The sequence below is a fragment of the Ricinus communis genome, chromosome 7, assembly GCF_019578655.1.
Source record: "Ricinus communis isolate WT05 ecotype wild-type chromosome 7, ASM1957865v1, whole genome shotgun sequence".
NCBI lineage: Eukaryota > Viridiplantae > Streptophyta > Magnoliopsida > Malpighiales > Euphorbiaceae > Ricinus > Ricinus communis.
Window position 1 is genome coordinate 25,138,872 of NC_063262.1, and position 21,855 is coordinate 25,160,726.

Consider the following 21,855-nt stretch of genomic DNA (forward strand, 5'->3'; position numbering starts at 1 on the left):
AAAGTAAACAAGTAGGAGAGGATGTTCATCTAAACATGAAAGTCACCTTTTTGATGGGTGAACCAACGATATCATATTAGAGAGAGCAATTTGTTGATCCTCCCCCGCGAATAAAAACGATAAATATAAAGAAATATTTATAATGTCATAATTTTATAATTTTTAGTATGTATTTTATTATTCTGATAAAAAAATATATAATTATAAATTGTGATAAAATATGTATTTCTCTGTTAAAAAAATTATAAATTTGTAAGGATTTAATGATATTTTCTCCGATCAACCATTGTATGATAATATGAGTTTATAGTTTAATAACTTTTAATTTCGTTATTTGATTGTCAAATTGTAATTTAAGAAATTACTGATTCGGTAAGATTGATTTGTCGGTCAAATAATAATATTTTAAATTATCAAGTTCTAAACTTATACTATCAAACACATATAATGTGATAATAATAGCTTATGAGATTGAAAATAGTTAAATCCTTGCAAATTGAAATTTTTTAATAAAAAAATATCTTTTTGTACTTACCTATGAAATATATAAGTTAATATCAACATCAAGCATTTAACAATTTGAAATTTCTTTTTTTCTAATGTAGCTTAAGATTATTTTTATATCCATAAATAAATAGAGAGAAATTATTGTTCCTATGGGTGAGAGTGAACTTCTTAACAAAGAATATTTTATAAGATTGGGAATAAATAGGGCAAATTTATAATTGCTCCAATAATAAGTTGACAAGCAGAGTTCAAATATCATAATACTTGATTCCAAATGCATTACAAATTTAATTAAACTTTTATTATTTAGAATAATGTATTCTTCTATACTTATTCAGATTTAATAAAGTTTGTTTCTTAATTATAAAAACTCTTCACACAATTTATATAGTTTAGCAAATACGTGTTTTGAAATTCTGAATCCAGCTAAGTTGAGGGCTGGAAGAGTGTTGATTTTTAACTGGGCCCGGCGGCTCCCTAATGCCCCTCTACTGTTAGGCCGGCCTGTGTTCCGCCAAATGGCCCTTTGGTGTATACCTGGCGTCTCCAATTGGCCAATTCCAAAAGTGCTCCCAAAGACTTGTTTCGCATTTGAGATTGAATTCTAATTTTTATTTTATTTTACTTTTTAAGCGTTTCTAAAATTATTTTAGAAAAAATGATAAATTTTAAAAGATTAATATAAAATCTTAAAATAATTAACATATTAAAATTTTAAAAATTAATATTTACTTTTTTTTTATTTATTTCTAAAGACAATTTTAAAAGAATAACGGTGTCCCTCTCAATTTTTATCCATCTAATTGGCAGATAAACTTTTATAAATTCTAAAAAAAAGTAATTCTAGAATATATAATTGATATCGGGGGGTGGTTGAATTAAATAATTATTTATCTTATGTAACTAACCACGTCAGCTAATCAGCTTTACCACATCCAATAACAAGTCAATGCCCTGTTAGTCATCGACCCAAATGATATTCCTTGCAAATGTTTTATTTTCTAGAAAAGGAAAAAAGAAAACCACAAATTCTAATTCGATTTTGGGTTTGTGAGTGTGACTGCTTGCCAAACCATTAATCTCCCCACAGGAATTTATTTTAATCTATCAATTTTTGTCCAAAGGATTTTATAGAAACTTCTGTACACAATTTTTGGTTTCAATAACAATTGTCAATTGCTTACTTTATTCTACAAATTTATTTGAATATATAATTCGGAGTAAAAGTTTTATAACTTTCTTTTTTAATTGAAATTATATGGCCTTAGTTAATCAGCCCATATACAAAAGCCAAAGGCCATTAGTCAATTTTGATATTAATTTATTACATGAGAATGAGTAATGTATAATAAACCATTTCAATCCTCATTCATTTAGCAAAGTTTAAATTCTAGATAAAATCACAAGTGGAACATTTATCTTGTCATTCATTTTTCTTTTAATCAAGTCAATATATCCATGCCCTAATGAAAGAAAATTATATATTACACGATACAGAATATTTTTTTTCCAATCATTCCCTTCTAATGGCAATCATTGAGCTCCTTGGTTATAGTGGTTTTGTTTTTTGAAAAATTATTGGTGTAACAACTTATTTAAAGCTATTAATATTGTAATAACTAATTGATAGCTATAAGAATAAAAAAAATAAAAAAAACTAAAATGAGGATATATTATGCGAGAAAATAATTATTTAATTACATAGTACGTAATTAATTCATACAATAGATTTTTTCATTATAGAAATTAAAAATCCAATATGTATTTAATAAAGAAGATAAAATAAAATTGAATTTCTCAATTCATCTCGTCTCGTTTCTTTTTTAGATTTTTAAAAATTAATATATATATATATAATATTATTAAAAATATACGAATAATGAAATTAAATAAAAATAGACATTTTTGTTATTATCCCATATCTATTTGAGGATTATTGAGCCCATCTCGCCCGTCCTAATGGAGAAATTATATCATAAACCGAATATTCCATATAAGATATGAACATTTCAGATATTTAGATATTATAATTAATTAGGAAAAAAAACTATAATTATATTATGCTCGTATGTTAAAAGAGAAAGTATATGTGAGACTAAAAATGATATATTCATAGTATAATTGATTTGAGTGGTGGGAGCTTCACTGTGTAAAGTTGTTGATTGATCCTTCTTTTCTAAAAGACGTGTTGAATTTTGGCATCTTACAGTAACTGCCTACTCTTCATTTTTACCTCTTATCTTTTTTTCCCTATTCTCATTATGTCTTTTTTCTTTTTGAAAAAGAAAAGAAAAGAAAAGAAAATTAAAGGACCCGTCCCTCTTTTCCCCTCTATAAATGCAACTTAAGGCCTTCCCTTTTCCTCATTACGAAATACATTCAAGGAAAACTTTAACAAAAGCAACAAAAAAATTGACACAGAAATATGAACAGCACAATGATCTCTACTGGAACCCAAACTCCCTTGTACACCTCCTCGAAGCTCAATCTCTCAACCCAATCATCTTTTCTTGATCCATGTACTCACTTAAGGTTCAGTACCCACTTCCCCAAATCAACCTTTCCTCCCAAAACCCAGTCCAAATCCATCAGAACCACTCCTGTTAAAGCTGCTGCTGCCGCTACTGCTATTCCTGATACCATTTACGTCGACACCCAGAGTTTCTACGAGTTGCTAGGCATCTCAGAGAGCGGAACCCTGTCTGAGATAAAGAAAGCATATAAGCAACTTGCAAGAAAATACCATCCTGACGTTTCGCCGCCAGACAGAACAGAGGAGTACACAAAGAGGTTTCTTCAGGTGCAAGAGGCTTATGAGACATTGTCTGATCCTGAAACTAGAGCTTTGTATGACAGAGATATGTGCAGAGGGCTTGGCTTGAGCACAATTTTCTCTGCAAGAAAGCGAACGGGGCAGGACTTTGCTGACAGGAGCGAGTGGGAAGATAGATGGCAATCTCAACTTTCAGATTTGATAAAAAAGAGTAATAATTCCACAGAGAACATGAGCTGGGGAGCTAGGATGCGTAGCCAAAGAAGTTGCAGCAGTTAGAAAGTTATATATTTACATGAAAGCAAGTTATATGTGTGAATCAAATCCTTCCCTGCTAGATGATGTGTATATACTTTTTCCTCTTGCTTTTTTTCGATTCAGATATCGTTTTGTTACGATTCTGTTTTGAGGGAAAAGAAAAAGGGAAAGATTTTGTTTTGCAGTAACAAGCTACTGATCTTGCTTATCATTAGAACTTAAGACCAGAGTATTTTGAATGCACTTTTTGGTTTTAGTTCTCAAGAGAATTTGAAGTAACTTTCTCTTGAATTTTTCAATTATGAGCAAATCATTATGATTCAAAGATCGTCAAATTCTTCCTCAGGTGGACAAGTTTATACTGGATAGGATAAGAAAACAGAGATGTCTTTTTAATATGCCTGTAAAAAACACTACCCATCGACCCTCTGGAAGCAAATCCTTCTCCAAGCAAAAAGAAAAGAGAATGATCTACTGAATTAGGAATTGCGTCTGTTACGATGGTCTAGTTAATCCTGATGATAGAGAAAGATCCTAGTCAGTTCATCATATAAGCTGTATACCTGTAAGAAAATTTTAGGTGGAGATCCATATATTCCAAAGAGAAAGGAGAGGAATAAAATGTATTTCCTTATTAGATGTATTTTTGTTTTCTAGAAATGTACTCATTGTATAATTAAAATAAAATGGTAAAAACTAATATTTTGAATTTGAACTATATTAAAAAATATATAAAAATATATTTATGTATTTGTGTTAAAAAGAAAAAGAGAAATTCCAACTATTTATGTAAAAGATTTCAAACTACACTGGAAAACGTTCTGTAATTGTAAACAAACTATGATTGGACGTTATCTACCTGAATGCTTCTGGGGGAAAAGCACTTTATTTAAGCAATAAACCATAACTTTATAATTTGTTCCGTTTGAACTATTGCTGAGCTAACAAGTGTTACATAACAAAATTACAGCATGAATTGAATAGTAAATCACTAAACAAAAATTATACATGGAGAAAAACATAACAAGAAATAAGTAAAAAGAAAATTACCCATTAATTTTTTGTTATTAAGTAATTACCCTTTTTTCTATATTCTATAATGATGACATGGTTGATGCATTCAGGAACTCCATGGAGATAGACAAGTGAGGAATTAGAATCCATTCTTTTAATTTAACACATTAACGTATTAACTAAATTAATTGTTAAAAGGAAACGGTGGATCAATTCTTTCAATTTGATTCTTTTTTATTTTTTGTTTTCTTTTCTCACCCACGGTTTTGATTGAGTGAGATACAAATCAGCTTTTCTTCCACTTTGATGACTTTTGTGGCCTTCTAGAATTCAAATTTCAATACTCAATTCCTTTCACCGTCGAGCGCACACACACACTTTTTGGCCATTTCATGTTTCCTTGTCGACCGATCAATAAACTATTTGTTAGAGTAAAGATAACACCTGCTGCTGATTTTTGTATTTTCTTATTTTTGTTAGGCAAGAGTAAGTGATTTAAAAAACCAAAAGTTGAGATTTTATTAAAATTTAAATAATATATATCATTTATTAAATAATAATTTTAACTATTAATTTTAAATTAATAATTAAAATTATATAAATATAACTTATCATGTTCAATTTAAATATAAAAACACCTTAATCTATAATTTAAACAAATAAAAAACCAATCTTACAACCCTTATCACAGCTTATCCCCCCATTATAGAGGGCATCTGTAACCATTGTTTATTAGAAATTATGTCTGTCAGAATAGATGCAGGAATTATATCTGCTAACATTATTGATTCGAATGATATCAACCATATGCAACCATATAAATAATACTTTTATTCGTTCTATAATATAGTTTCATTATTCATTTGTGCATTACTTATTATATTAATTTACTTCAAGAAAACCAACAAGCAATAAATGAAAGACTGTACGTACTCGCTTAATTTCAGCTGGCACGAGCCACAATTATTAAACTTTAAATAAAATTGTTCCTTATTTTTAAAATCATAACCCTCAACCTTTAAATAATAATTTTATTTTATACATTTTGATCTGAAAAAAAAGAAGAGATGGTGTTTTGGAAAAATGTCATCCTTTTCTATCTCCATTTCTACCATTTATTTGTAACTACGTAACCATAACATCCTAAAATGTTCCTTTCTTTCTACTTCTCCTCAACTACCTACAACATGGGTTTAATCTAACTAACTACTTCCAACTACTTTCTATTCTTTTTTTTTAATTTTAGGTATTACATTGACTTTTTTTAAAGTCTTTAAAATAAATCTTCAATTATTCAGATAATGAACTGAGGAGCTAGATTTTGAACTTCTTCAGATTTTGGAGAAGGAATTAATGAATTTGTAGAGGGGTGCTGGGCTTAAAGATGGAAACATCTAAGCCACAGTGAGATTTAACTCTGGCTGTTAATCTTTTGAACAGTAAAAGAAACTTCTGTCGAATACGGTAGGAGAATATTATGGCAGGTATAAAAATTAATTTTCTCCCGCTGCTTTCCATTTTTCAATGCCCATATATATATATATATATATATAGAGAGAGAGTTTCTACTTTCTAGAGGCAGAGACATGGCTTCTCTTCTTTCGGGGTCAATAGCACGAGTATGAACCTTTCAGGTGGAAGAAGGACGCTCTAGATATTCAAGAAAAGTCCAGCATATGGATTTCTGTTATTATAAAAGCAGAAATATATAATAAGCCTTTGTTTGGAAACCAAGAAAACAGGAAGAACAGAAAATGAGAGGAAAATAAAAAGTCATGTGGCCCGCAGAATTATTTTTAATGGAAGGGGGAAGCAATAAATAAATGGATACAAGTTGCCTGCCATGGAAAAAGAAAAGAAAAGAATGACGTGCGTACCACACAGTTCGATAGAAATGGATTACAAATTGTATGCTGTAGATCTTCTGGAAGGAGGAAGAGGGCCTTAGGGTTGATTATATGTCAATTTCTAAGTCCAGTTAGATATGAGTATGACCCTCCACAAGACTTGTTCTCACAATTTTGTCTTTGCATGAACTATAATATTATATCATTTATTATTAGTTTCATGTCAGCATTATCTCTTTCTTACTACATTTATTTCAAAAATAAAATAATTATTTATAACATAATTATTGGATTTTTATATTAGTATTTTATTCGTTAATTAGCCTATAGAAAGATAAATAAATAGATTTTCTTAAGAAAATCAATTAAATAAACAAAAAAATTATAAAGTTATTTTCTTTTTCTTTAAATTATTTTTTAACACGACAAAAAAAAATCCTGGATATAGCCAATGAGAAAGTAGAGGTGGGGCCACGCTGTGCAGAGGGTGATCGTCATCACATACGCCAACTTGTACGTGAAGAAAGAAGAAAGACAAGTATCGTTGTTATCTAGAAGAACAAAAAAAAAAAAAACAATCCAACGATGCAAATCTTATCAGATAGTACAGTAGATATGTGGGATCCACGTGTAGATTCCGTCCATCCGTTGTTATCTTCAAGTGTACCTCCTCCCCCATCTCATTTCATACTATTTATTATATTTTTGTTTTCTTTTTCTATTGGCTTATTTACGATCTCTTTTAATCAAGGTTCCTTTGATGGGAGCAAAAGCTACATGTTACATGTTACTGTATTATATATATATTATATTTTATATATAATATATTTATATATATACACAAAACCAAATATTTTATAAAAAATCTAATATAGCTGTGTATATATAGATTTAAAATTTAATATTTTTATTAAATTAAAAAAATTCTTACCATTTTATTTATATATTTTTTATTTACAAATTTATCTTTATAAATACATTATACAAGTTACGTTTTAAATGGTGGACATTATTTTCTTCTTTTAAAATACTTGTGTATAAAGTCTGACATAAATAAAATTAATTGAAAATAAAATAAGTATTATATCATTTAATCAGTGGAATAATTATTTAACCTTTTAATTTTTTAATCATTTCATTATTTAGAATTTATAAATATATATAAACTTATTTAGAGATATTTCTATTGAAAGGCAGCTAGCATAAGTGATGTATAAAAATAATTTTCTCAATTCAATAAAACTAGAAAAATGTTATATATTTTTGTATTCATTTAATATTTAAATAGAAAAATAAATTAGAATTAGATAAATTAAAGAAAAACTTATTACAGTTTATAATTTATTTTTATTTTTATTTATTAAATTTAAAATTAAATCTATATATATGAATAGCGTTTTATACAAACTTTCTCTTTCTTATTTGGTAATTTATATGGATTTTTATACTAATTCTCTAAATTTTGAGAATTTTAGTTGTTTTAGAGTATGAAACAACATTGCATGCACTAATAAGTTTAGTAAATTATTAAATTACATTTAAAGTATACCATATTATTTATTTTAAAAAATTTGAACTATTAAAATCAAATTAATGTTTACCATTAATTCTCATAAGAAACAGTTTATAACATTACTTTCTATATTCAATAACCAAGTTATAATGCATAAATCATTTATAAGGTATACCATATGGGATATAAATTTAACGAATATGTAATTTATTTAATAAAAATATCATAAAGACTTATTATAAAACATTCATTTTTATTTAAAAATTAAAATTTAATTATATAATCATCTAATATGTTAATATTTTAACCATTTATTTTAATATAAATATTATTTATTATTTATTTAATAATTTAATAATATCATTATTATTTTTAATAGAGTATTGTATTACATATCCATTATTGTAGATGTCCCATTTGACATATATATGTCACTTGATATAAAGTTTTAGTATAGAACTTAGCTCTTTCTTAGAAGTCGGTTACAAAATCTCTTATTATACAAATAATTAATTATAATTTTAAGAATTTTATATTAATATTATAAAATGCCATAATTTTTAGTAAAAAAAGAAAAACTCTTCGTCTCAACTGTTGCTTTTAAAATATATACTTTTTTTCATATGAGTGGAAGTTTTTTTTCTTTCAAATTTTTTTTCATGTGATTACTCTCTTCTCTTAAATTTGTATACATTCTATACCATTTGTTCTCACTTCGTCTTAATTGTTTTCTTTTATGTTTCCTTTTCTCAAGTTATTAGCAAAAAATTATCTATTTTCACTTTGGAAATAAAGTAATTGGATAACAATTTACATAAATTCAATTACTGGTGTAATAAACAGACGTAAAAGTTAGTTCAAAAATTTATCTTTTTTAAACTCATTTTTAATTTTTAATTTTTTTAATTACTGGTTTATGACAATAGTGCGACATTTTATTTTCTAAATAAAGCAATGTTGCGTGACAACATACGGGTTTTGAACTCTTTTTCCTACAGAAGAAGCAATCTTTTTATTTTATTCTCAATCATTTCTTATTTTTTATTTATTTATGTATATATCAAAATAATATTTTATATTTTATATTTATCTCTTCACTTAAATTCTTTTATGAATTTTAAGACATTTCTTTGGATTATAGTAAGTTATTAGTTTTAACTTCTATAAAAATATAATCTTTATTTTTTTTCTTTCATCTTTAAAACCATATTAATTATCGGTTAATATTAATATAATTATTTTCATATCTTCTATTAATTATATATGTTATTAACAACCCTTAATTTTATATTTTGCTACTTTTGTGTCTCATGATCTTTTTTGAGCTAATTTTATGTCTGATAATCTCTTTTTTAATAATTAAAAAGTCATCTTTTATCACTACAACCATTCTAATATAAATTTTATGGTTTCCATCTTCATCTTCATTTTTAATTTTATTTTTATCTTCATATTCAAATAAAATTAAATAATTTTATTTTTATCTTCATATTCAAATAAAATTAAAGAGTAAATGATATAGCATAATGCAATAAATATATATTTATATATATATGAAAGCAATGCTTTATCTCTCCTCATTTGAGATATTTTATGATTTTTAAGACATTTTTTTGAATTGCAGTGAATTTTTTAGTTTTAACTTTTATGAAAAACTATTTTTATATTTTTCTTTCATCTTTAAAACTACATAATTGCCTATCAACATTAGTACAACTATATTTATCTCTTCTATTAATTACATATGTTATTAACAACCCTTAATTTTCATATTGTGATAATTTTATGTCTTATAATCTTTTTTTTTGATAATTAAAAATTTATTATTTATCACCACACCTATTCTAATATATAAATTACCATTATGTCATTCATATACTCTATGTTTTCCATCTTTAAATAAGATTTACGAGAATACAAGAAATATAACTTTTGGAATAGCATTATAATAATTTGTAACTTTATTTTTAAAAACCCTCAAAAGATATGTTTAAGAAAATTATTTTAATTTGTTAAGAAATTTTATGATTACGTTTTATTCAGGCTAGTACTTTTTATTTTTTTGCTTGATTATATTAAAAATTTAATTTAATAGTTTAATTTATAAATTTATATATTACTATGAATATTTTTTATGTATTATAGAAATTAATTAGTTATATGATTAAACAATCTCATTATTAAATATTTAGTTATTTTAAAACTGATCTCTTATTCTTTTTATGTTATTTTAAGAAAGATCAATCTCTTATTCTTTTTATATTATATTTTAAATTTAATTAACAATATTTGATAATGCATCGAAGCAAAATAAATATTGTTGTCATTTTGTATGTTTTGTAACCCTACCATTTTTTAATTCTCTGCTCAACTATATTTTTTTTATTTGCTTAATTGACAATTATCTCTATTTGATGGACTTGCATAAGAAGTAGATCTATTGGAATAAATAAAAGAGTATTCTTTTAGAAAAGATATTTAATTGTATATAATAGAATTGACAAAAGAATGCACATTTAGAAGTATAGAGGATTGGCAAAGGAATGATGATAGTCGGTGCCTCATTTATTATCAATTATGGAGGAGTTGACATGGCAAAGAGGCTACATGCACCGTTGCGTTTTGGAAATGCATATTTGACAGTTTAGAAAAAGATGGCAAACCTGTATAATTAATTCGGTATCCAACTGCTTCACAAAATCCCAATAATGTTCCGTGGTAATAGCTACAGTTTAAAATTTATTATCATTAATAAAATCTCTCTCTATATACATATTTGACATATGAAATTCCTTCATATATAATTTTATAATTTTTTATTAATTTATTACTTAATATTAAAAAATTATTAATCCTAAAAATAACTAATTAATAAATTATTTATAAAGTTAGATAAATTAGTTAATAATTTTAATTATGAAAAATAATATTCTAAAAATAACACTTATTTATAAATTATTTTTAATGATTTAATAACATGTAATTCCATAAAATTGTAATATCAATTATATTGATATTTTTAATTTATATAGAATTAAAATTAATTAATAAATATCTGTTATTGTATTAATAAAATTTTTAACTTTTAAAAATAAAAAGTAAATAAAAATTTTAATTATTTTCCTTTTAGAATATTTATAAATAAACATGAATCTTTTATAAATTTTATTTATAGATTTAGTCTTATAGTTAAAATGATACCAATATTATTTAATACATATAAGTAAACCACTAATAGAAATAAGTATTAATCTTAAAATAAAATAATATTTCTTTAGTGCTATAAATTAGCAAATATTTATATAATATTTTTTTGCAAAATAAATATTAATTTGTTAATTGTATATTTAATATTTTAATCAAACTGTATAATTTAAATAGAAATATCAAATAATTTCTTTTTAAATTAAAACAATAGCTAGTACTTTCTATAAATAAATAAATACACCCCTTAGTTTTATATCGAGTAATATATAGTGGGCTAGAAAACTAGGTTTATAGTTTATAAAAAGCAATGGATCTTAAATTGGAAAAAAAAGAACAAGTATAATTCCAGATGTGAAAAGATCCAACCAGGTGCCAACAAGTTCAAGTGGCAAATCATCAACTTCTGCTGTAGTTCCAAAAATTGCCTCATATAATTTAATATATATGATATTATGCAGTTAGTTTTCCATGGGATGCGATCCAGTGTCATTGTATTCATTAAAAATTCCTCTCTCTCTCTCATATATATATATATTTATAAATCAGTGACACGTAAGGCAAATCTTATTATCTATATGACAGTGACACGTAAGCTTTTGCCTAATCAAAATTGGCAAGTCGATTGCAGTCCTCGTGGCTTCGAGTTAAACCATTAGTTTTAGTTGCCCATTGGATAACTCTTTACGAGAAAAATAAACTTCTCTACATTAATCAATGAATTATTTTCTAAGCCAATCCATTGATTGTTTTTCAACAACAATCCCTCGCAATACAATTTCGGTTAACTAGTCATAACAAAATGACCCATCATATATATTTTTTCCAACTAAAAATCAAGTCAAAATTCAATTAATTAAGTAATCCGTTTTTTAATTATGGTATTTTTGTTAACCGGACTTTTTTAAGAAAATAATTAAAAATAGATTTAATCTTTTGGTTTTTTAATTAACCGATAAAAGATTTATAAATTATTTATATAATTTATTTTTAAAAATATATATATGTATAGCATCGATACTTTTAAAAAATATTTCTGAAATATTATTCAAAAATTATAATAAATTAAAAATATTACAAAATTAATATTAAACCGACCAGTTTAATTAATCGTTTATTCTAAATAAAAATTATAAATCAACCAATTAACTAATTTTTTAAAAATAAAAACTAAAATACTGAATCAATTAGTTCAGTTAACAAATTTTTTTAGTTTAATTTCAATTCATTATTGGTTAATTTAGTTTTTTTACTTTATTCTCACTATATTAAGTAAAAGATTTTAAGAAAAGTATTTAACCCTTGTCCATTTCAAGCCGGACATGCAACAGTATGCCATTCCCCTTCTAGAAATCATTCAAATAAAATAATTGTCGACAGCTAGTTTATTAGTGGATTATCCTGATTGAGTTTGTTAGTGGTTTTTCACACATAGTTTTTCAGTAATTTATGTGCTGTGAACCTAATTTTTTTTTTTATTTAGGAACTGTGCTGATTGCTTTTTCAAGCAAAATAAGTAAAAACTGATAATTTGAAATTGTCTATTTTTATTTGATTGTGATGGAATATAATCAGGAGCCATGCAGTATATATAATTTCATAACAATGTGATTATTCTCAAGTAATACAATAACAAAAAGTATATTAAATTGGTCCTGCACACTTTATTCAGAAAATCTACTTCAAGGGTATATTGATCTATTAAGTTCTTATACATTATTTGAATTGTAATCCTGGCAAATTAGATTGTGTAAATAGGGGTCTCAGAAAATAAAATTGTTTTGTTAAGTTAAAATTAAAAGGTCTTGAATTTTAAAGCTTCACCTGTATATGACTTTTTGCCGTAAATGATAAAACAAGGTATCTGGTTTTGGGGACAAAACCGCGTTGAATTTTCAGATTTTTATTCTAGAGTGTTATTTAGTTTCCAAATGACATTTTCTTTTTCCTTTTCATTTAATATTGGAAAATCTCCTTAAGTTATATATGTCTATATATACCATTGGACCTTCATCTCCTCCTTTCAATACAGCTTAAGGAAAAAAGAAGCAGTGCCGGAAAACAACACAACACAGAAAGCAAAGAAACATGACTAGTGCTACTGCAATCATCTCATCAGGAACCCACACCACACTCTCAAAATCCAGTCTTACAACCAAAAGATCTCCACTCGATCCATGTTCTCGCCTCACTTTCACTGCCCATCTCCCCAAATCAAGACTTTCATTACTCGGAACTCATTCCAAATCCATCAGAGCCACTCCAGTTAAGGCCTCCGCCGCGGCTGTATCTGATAGCATTTATGTCAATACTGAGAGTTTCTACGACTTGCTGGGGATCTCAGAGACCGGAACAGTGTCAGAAATCAAGAAAGCGTACAAGCAACTAGCAAGAAAGTATCACCCTGATGTGTCACCGCCAGGGAAAACAGAAGAGTACACGAAAAGGTTCATTCAAGTTCAAGAGGCTTATGAGACATTGTCTGATCCTGAGAGGAGAGCGCTGTATGATAGAGATATGAGCAGAGGAGGTCTTGGGCTGCACACAATCTTCTCTGCTGGAAAACGAAATCGGTCCAGCTTGTATCGTGAGGAGGACAGATTTGAATGGGAACAAAGATGGCAATCTCAGCTTGCAGAGCTAATAAGGAGGAGTAACAGTTCTAGCAGTAGGAGTAATGATTTAGGGAATATGAGCTGGGGAGCTAGAATGAGAAAACAAAGAAGTTATAGTAATTAATCAGAGTTTCTGCCTTTGCACGAGATCATCATTTTCCCTAGATTTAAATGGGCAAATGTATGATTGTATAAAATGTGTTCTAATGTATATAGTTATTTTTTCTTTAATGGATTTGGCTTTTCCTTTTTTCTTGAGCAGTAAAAGTCCCATGTGCAGTAAATATGTTCTTTTAACTTGATCGAATGCTTATCCAAGGGAAAAGAAAAAAAACAAGGGATAAAGGGCAAAAAAAAAAAGGCAATAATAAAGAATTTAGATTCCTTAATCATAGAAGAGACCGCCCATTGGTATGACGCTTCAATTTTAGTTTGCTCACGTGTGTAGTAAAGAGTTAAACAGGCAATTAAAGTAACAGGACAATCCAACGGCTTAAACAGGTTAAGTTGGGCAAACCGAGCCGCAGTATCTTTTGATTTCGACGGGCAATCAAAGTATAAGAGGAAAATCCAATCCAACGGCTTAAACAGATTAAGTTAGCCGAATCCGAGGCGCAGTTTCTTTTGGTTTCGGACGAAAACTGGTTAAATTTGTTGATTTGAAAGTAACTTTTGTAGAAATGAAACAAAAGAAAAGAGTTGTGTGAGATTCTATTGAATGGAACTGCTCAAGGACCCACTACTGAACAAACACGTTCCTAACTACTTGTCGCTTCCCCGCCCAATCATGGATTCCTATTCAATAATTTTAATCGGTTTCAACTTACAAGACCAGTTTAGCTTAACAATCATGGAGTACATTTCAATCAGATAAGGTGCATTTAATTAATTAACATGTTTATAGAAGCGATACAATAGATAAATATAATTAGTGTTTGTTTCAATATATATATTATAATTAGTGAGATTCAATTACTTGAATAAAATAAAGCTATTGCTGCAAATACAAGAAAAGGCAAATAATGATCCTGTAACAGCAAACTGACACCCACGTTCCTACACACAAACATACGCAAATGTAAACCATTTCTAACAATACTATATGCTTTTTATTAAATCTTTATCTTATAAAATATATGTGTTTAAATTATTCTGTAACAAAAAAAGAGAATAAGTAATATCATCCTGTTTAATATATTTATTTTATTTCTCTAAATTTATGGGAGAAAAGGTATAAAAGTTAATTCATGAAACGTCCATCTCGCAAGAACATGACATGAGGGTATTCTAGATGCGGAGGCGTGGCTTCACTTGCCGTCAAAAGCACCAGCATCACCGTGGGGCTGTGGGCCGAAGAAAAGTCCATTAGCAAACCTCATGCCACAAGACATTTAATTGGTACGTATACGGTTTTACAAGAATAGTATACAGAATTCAAAGAATTTCTGCCACTTCCTTTAGTATATATATATATATATATAATCATCATCATAATATAAAATGAGAATTTAAATAAAATTTCCATACCCAAAAAGAGTTTTTGTTTTCTAATTTGTAAATATAAAGTTTATAAATATATGTTATTTGTAAATATAAAAAGTTTTTTTTCTTCTTTTGTTTTTTTAATGACAGGTGAGATGAATGAGACTGAGAATATTGATACCAAATAAATTGTATAAATAGTTTCTCACGCGGAGAGAAAGAAAATAAGTAAACAGGCAAAATAGAAGAGTGGTAATTCTGATCTTAAATTTTAGAAAGCAAAGAAAATTAAGTCATTTTTAGAACTTTAGATGCTTAAAATCAATTACAGGTGGAATCCGAATCCGAATCCGAATCCAAATCCAAATCCAAATCCAAATCCAAATCCGCGCCTTTGATTAGGATCCAAATCATCAGCTTTGGTTCACTTTCAAGACTTATTTATTTTATCTTTCTAGAATTCAAAGCTCTTTCAACTGGTTCCCACATCACACCTACCTACTGGACCCTCTCATGTAATGTTTCTAGTCGCTTGACTAATCTTTTGCTTTGACATCTAAATTTTACCTTGTCTCTTACTTTTTATCTGTTTGGAATCCCTTGCTTCACTGTAGACCCCGCAAATTAATGATCACATCTGCCTACTCATTCAATTCTATCTGCACTTTTCTCTAAAGTTTTTTTATTTTATTTCTGATTAAATGTTTCATTAATTTAAGAGAAACCTATATATAATTTTCTATTTTTCTTTTTATATTTTTATTATTAAACTATCTTATAATTTAATATATTTTTATTTTAAGATATGTGCTTTGTTTTTTTGTCACTTTAATATTTTATTAATATAATTTTTAGCAAATAACGATCAAATTATATAATATTATTAAAAGATTTTAATGTGACACACAATAACTACTATTCTTTCAACTAACGTCAACATTTACTAATAATGTAATACAATTTAATTATTATTTATTAAAAGTAGTTTACTCAAATTTTCTCCCCTTTTACAAAACTTTATTGTGGGAAGATTGAAAATGCCCAGCAAACGTTTATAATGAAAACTAAAGCATTCCTATGAAAGAAGACTCTAAAATTCTATCTAAATAAAAAAAAAGATGGGGCCTATTACTAGCCACCCTGTCATGTCGTAGATTTGGGCCTATTAGAGCCAGCTTTCTTTCTGTTTAACTAGAAAGAAAAACTTCCAGGGATGCAGTGAGTTTATGGGCTACTATGGCAGCTTTTGAAATTTTAAAATAAACTTCAGTTTGTAATACATTTTCAAATAATCCTTTTCTTTTTCAAGAAATAGATCCTGAAAAGCAACTAAAAATGCCAAAAGTAGACAGCAATGCCAAAAAATACTGCAGTCATTTTCAGTGAGGTCTCGACTTCTAACCTCAATTGGAAGTAAAAAGTATAAACCTATCCAGAACAATGGATGCTCATAGGCTGGCACTGCCGCTCATACCAAGATAATGCCTAATGGGATGCTCAGGCACTGCCGTATTAAATCTTCTGGGCCTTTAAGAACGGGCTAATCTTATTGGGCCAACTTCGCAAATTCCCACTGTACAGAGTATGGGCGGCCACAATTTCATTACTATTAGACTCGGAATCTTTGAAACTGAAAAAGCAACTAATTTGAAGAGTTGTTTGTGATACTCGCAGCTCTGCAAAGAATGGCAGCCAATTTCTGGACTTCTTCTCATTAGTAAGTTGGTTTCTTCTTTGTTTTCAATTTATGTTTTGGTTTCTTCTTCTCTAGTTTTTGTTTATCCGAATTTTCTTTTTCTTTTTTATTTGGGTTATTCGTAAGCAGTAAGCAGCTTTTGGACCCGGAAGAGGTAGATGTGTTGCAGCAACAGGATAAAGACAAGGGCATAACACTTGATGATTTCAAGCTTATTAAGATGCATATGGCCAATTGTATGTGCTCTTATTCTTTTATGTTTCTCTTTTCGTTATCTTTCTTCCAGATCATTTGGTGTCTTAATTCCTCTAAATCTGGGATTCTTACGAAATTCTCTCATTTTTGTTATTTCATTTACTTTTACCATGTGGTCATTGCTGAATTCTGACCCTTTGTTATATTTACTCGGTTTGTTCTTTATACTTGTAATTGTATTTCAAGTGCCTTATTGAGATTTGAGTGGTTCAATGAGAGCCTGTTAGCTAAATTGTTACCATGTATTTTCAAAATATCTGATTATAGAGAATAACTTTTTTTTCTTTGCTCATGGAATTTCGGGAATACCTTGATTAGTTTAGGTTATTATACCTCTCCATACATGTGAATTTGCTTGAGTTCCAATTTCTCCCAAAAACCATCTGTGGTAAGAGATTATCTGGTTTTTTTAACCTCCTAGGTTCTTGGTGAAATTGAGGCACGTGAACTAACTAGATGGGTATTTTTCATCTGAAGTGCAACATAGACATGCCTTATTTTGCTAATAATTTGCTGTTCATTCTTTGTCACAGCTGCTGTCCATTTTTTGTCTTTTAATGCCTATCTATTTCAATTCCCTTTGTTTTTCGGTTTCTTTTCCTCAGATATCTGGAAATTGGCTCAACAAGTTAAAGTTAGGCAAAGGTTTGACCTTATTACTCTTCAAATTTTATCTCTGGGATTTATCATTACCAAATTAATCCATATATCTCGAATTATAACTCTACTTAACCTTAATTGCTATCTCATTGAGGTCAGCTATGTGGATTTCTCTTCCGTATTTTGCTTGGCTAGAGCTACATCAAATCCATATAATTTACAAGTGCATCGGAAAACATGAATAAATGTCTGACATATATATTAGATTGCCTTACAAAATTGACCATGGATAATTTCAATTTTATATGGTGTGGCAATTAACTAATAGCATCTCTATACTGGTTAACCTTTCAGGGTTGTCGCCACTGCTGTTACATACATGAGACGGGTTTATACCAGGTACTTCAATATTTTTTTCTTTATTGTGGGAGGAAAGAATGCAGTCATCAGCCCGTTGAACAGTTATACTATTCTCTGAAGTCCAAAAAGATTTGTCTATTGGATATCACAGAAGGGATGAACCCCTTATAAAATTTGATAAAGCATTTTTGTAATGTCTTGTTGATGTTTTTTTTTAATAATCGGAGTTATCTAAAGTCTTTAAGTCATATGCCTTGCAATCCCTTAATACGCTATTTTATACAACTAATTTTCTTTTCCATAATTGATGTTTGCTGAGCCTTACCATGTATTAAGCTGGAAGCTTCATCATAGCAGTCACAAGCATTGTCCCATGTCATGTGTCTCCTTTGTATCTTACATCTGTCCATTTTCCAATCATTTATTCCGAGTTGTAGTCATCTTTCATTAATTGTATTTATCTTATTGGTCATTCTTATGCCAGATGTAAACTCACTAGTCCTATTTTCTCTTGTGCTTTCAGAAAGAGTATGTCAGAATATGATCCTCGGCTTGTAGCTCCAACCTGTTTGTACTTGGCAGCAAAAGCAGAAGAGAGCACCGTGCAGGCCAGACTACTTGTATTTTACATCAGAAAATTATGTAAGCAGTTAGTGGACTTAATGGATCACTTATATGACTTCCCAAGTTTGGTTGTGGTGTTGTTTTTTTGAGTGCAAAAAGTGCTTATAGTTGGCCACCTTCTGCACTCTAGATTCTGATGAAAAGTACCGGTATGAAATTAAAGACATACTTGAGATGGAAATGAAGATTTTGGAAGCTCTTAACTATTACCTAGTTGTATTCCATCCTTACCGCTCATTGTCACAGTAAGTACTTTATTTTCTGCACCCTGTTTTGTTCCCATGCATCTGAAGATTGATTTTGTATGGGAAAATTTTTCAATTCACATTGTGCATTTCTACGACGATAAAAGAATGCAAAGATGTGAAATATCTCAGATAGTTTTCTTCTGAGCGTTGCCATGTTTCATGTTTGTTGTTGTTAAGTTCTTGGTCTTATTTAGCAAAAATATTCTTCCGTTTTTGGTTGGATCTTGACAGGTTGTTGCAGGATGCTGGCATTCATGACATAAATATGATTCAGTTATCTTGGTAAGCATTCAATTGATAGGGTCTTTTTACGTTTTGAAGCATATATATATATATATATATATATATATATATATTGTAAAGAACTGCTGGAGGCACTTTTCCAGTTTTCCTCCATATCTGCCAATTGCATGTCTTAGAATCTATGGTTCAAGCTAGTTATCAGATGATGAAACATCCTATTTTAATACACTCAAATTATAGCTTTTATCTGTTAGCTAGTTTCAGGTTCAGTCCTCGGCCATTACAAAGGTTTCAATTTTCTAAGTAATATATAGTAAATTTTGTGTTCCAATATTTAATTGAAATGGATGGTTATCCATTACCATAATTGCAATGGAGGCTGACATTCAAGCTAACTGAGGTATAGAACTATGGTTTTGAGTAGTTTGATGCACTTAAAATTAATAATCTATGTAGAGAAAAACAATATGCACTTACACACACACACAAATATGTATAAACACATGCACATTGTTGGAGGCACTTTCTCCATATCTACCAATTGCACGTCTTAAAATTTATGGTTCAAGCTAGCTGTTAAATTATGCAAAACTTCCTACTGCAGTATGCTCAAATCATAGCTTTTATATGGGAGCTAGTTTCAGGTCCAGTCCTTGGCCATTATGATGGTTTCAGTTTTTCAAGCAATATGTACTAAATTTTATGTTCCAACCTTAAATGCAAATAGATTATTATCCATTATTATAATTGCAATGGTAGGCTGATGATTCAAGCTAGCTTCCACCCACATCCACCTCCCAGGTTTAGAAGAGTATCAAAATGGCACATGTATATCCTTTTCTAAACAGTATCTAGTTTTTCAGTTCCAAATGTTTTTGTTAGTTGTTACATGTATAATAGAGCCTATTCCTTCTATCTCTGGTCATTGATTAATTGATTCTCTGAGCTTGGGTGTGTTCTTTCTAGTCATTGCTGTCCTATGGAAATGGCTGATAAAAAATAAATGTGAGAAGCCCCATGCTAGGTCATTCCACATCAGTCATCTTGCTGCACATAAGGCTCTTTCTTTTTAACACTGAATACCAGTACTTAATCAGCCATGTATTTTTGGACAATAGAACCAGTTGATGACGACTGCAAATATGTTGCGAAAAAGAATCTAGGAAAAAAGAGTAAAAAAGAGTCCTTGCTTTCATGGCTGAGCTGTTAGCCTTTCTGTCTCAGTTTTGAAGTAACTGCCTTTGTAAGGGGGAGATTGGTTCTGTTTCTAACGTTTCCGTGCTGTCTTTCTTCCTTTTTTTTTTTTTTTTTTAATCTTTTGTTAAGTTTGCTCTCCTATTGTTTCATAATGATTCACTGTACCTATTTAGCTGATCAAAACTTTTCTCCTCTCCTTGTGACACATCCTACCTGCATGCTAGATCTTGATTTGCAAAAATTGTTGGTTTAAAATCTGGATTTTTGTCGTGCGTCTTTAATAGACATAGCATGCTGCAATTTACAGGGGACTTGTAAATGACACCTACAAGATGGACCTGATTCTTATACATCCGCCACATCTAATTGCTTTAGCTTGCATTTACATTGCTAGTGTGTATAGAGAGAAAGATATAACAGCATGGTTTGAAGAGCTTCACGTTGATATGAATGTGGTGAGTTAATCTTGTCTTTCTACTTTTCTGGATCCTCCTCATTATAAACAAAGATTTGTTTGACATTTGTGGTGATATCTGGTTTTGAGAGAATATCATTTTAAATATGTCTGTCAGTTAATAAGAACTAAAAACTGTTTCTTATGGTAGATTTGGACATTTGGAGTGTTTTGATTATAAAATCTCCAAATTCATAGTTTAAAACTGCTTTTCTGATAAAACATTTTACACACACACACATCATATCTTTGGATATGAGAATCATTTGATTATCTAAAGGTATCGTGGTTATGAAAAATGTGTTGGGAGATGCATACGTATCACTTGGTGCCTGGAATTGCTTGCAGAAAAACATGTGTGATAACTTCCTCCTAATCTTGAAATCTCACGACTGAGTTCCTAACTGGAACACGTTATTATATCTATTTGGCAGGTGAAAAATATCTCAATGGAGATATTAGATTTCTACGAAGGCTACAGATTAATCACAGAAGAGAGAATTAGCACTGCTTTTAGCAAACTTGCTTTGAAGCCTTAAGGCTCCCTGTGATTCTATTACAAATGAACCCGTTAAATGGATACCACAGATTAAACCTGCTGGCTCTTTTGGCAGAAATTGGAGAAGATGCCCCTGTGAATGTGTTAGACATCTTCTGCAGGATTGCCATGTTACTTGGACATGAATAGTTCAGTGCACTGTAGTTGTCCTGCCATTTGGATAACTTCTTGATGTATGTCCACATACAAAACCATGTGAAAGAACTAAGTACTATGACCATGTCAAAGAACTAAAGTACTATGTTGTTTTAACTGAAAAGAACTCATTACTCATATAGCGTGCTAGCTATCTCTTTCCGAGCCTCAGTGCTGCAGTTATTGTTCTCACCCTTTGTGTAATGTTATTGCATTACTGTTAACATTAATAAGGTTGAGCTAGTATACAAGTTTGAATTTCAATTTTAAT

The 21,855-nt window shown here is 29.0% G+C and overlaps 3 protein-coding genes across 5 annotated transcripts; all 3 read left to right on the forward strand.

Moving 5' to 3' along the window:
• The first annotated feature begins 2,855 nt into the window (after positions 1 to 2,855).
• On the forward strand, positions 2,856 to 3,802 carry LOC8286088 (chaperone protein dnaJ 20, chloroplastic). Its single transcript, XM_002531044.4, has one exon. It carries the CDS (start codon positions 2,933 to 2,935, stop codon positions 3,557 to 3,559), a length of 627 nt encoding a protein of 208 aa, XP_002531090.2. The 5' UTR covers positions 2,856 to 2,932; the 3' UTR covers positions 3,560 to 3,802.
• Positions 3,803 to 13,103: 9,301 nt separating this feature from the next.
• LOC8286087 (chaperone protein dnaJ 20, chloroplastic) lies at positions 13,104 to 13,992 on the forward strand. The gene has a single exon (XM_002531043.4). It carries the CDS (start codon positions 13,205 to 13,207, stop codon positions 13,853 to 13,855), a length of 651 nt encoding a protein of 216 aa, XP_002531089.2. The 5' UTR covers positions 13,104 to 13,204; the 3' UTR covers positions 13,856 to 13,992.
• A 2,585-nt stretch (positions 13,993 to 16,577) lies between these two features.
• Positions 16,578 to 21,854, forward strand: LOC8286086 (cyclin-C1-1). Of its 3 annotated transcripts, none has more exons than XM_048377163.1 (9): positions 16,578 to 16,930; positions 17,039 to 17,145; positions 17,698 to 17,809; positions 18,119 to 18,163; positions 18,648 to 18,766; positions 18,879 to 18,993; positions 19,228 to 19,278; positions 20,831 to 20,891; positions 21,325 to 21,854. In XM_048377163.1, the coding sequence occupies exons 1-9, from the start codon at positions 16,899 to 16,901 to the stop codon at positions 21,427 to 21,429; spliced, it is 747 nt and encodes a 248-aa protein (XP_048233120.1). In that variant the 5' UTR covers positions 16,578 to 16,898; the 3' UTR covers positions 21,430 to 21,854. The 3 variants fall into 3 exon arrangements, with proteins under 3 accessions (XP_048233120.1, XP_048233118.1, XP_048233119.1); XM_048377161.1 differs by having other exon boundaries at positions 16,594 to 16,930; positions 20,744 to 20,891; XM_048377162.1 differs by having other exon boundaries at positions 16,614 to 16,930; positions 17,770 to 17,809; positions 20,744 to 20,891.
• The last annotated feature ends 1 nt before the right edge of the window (position 21,855 follows it).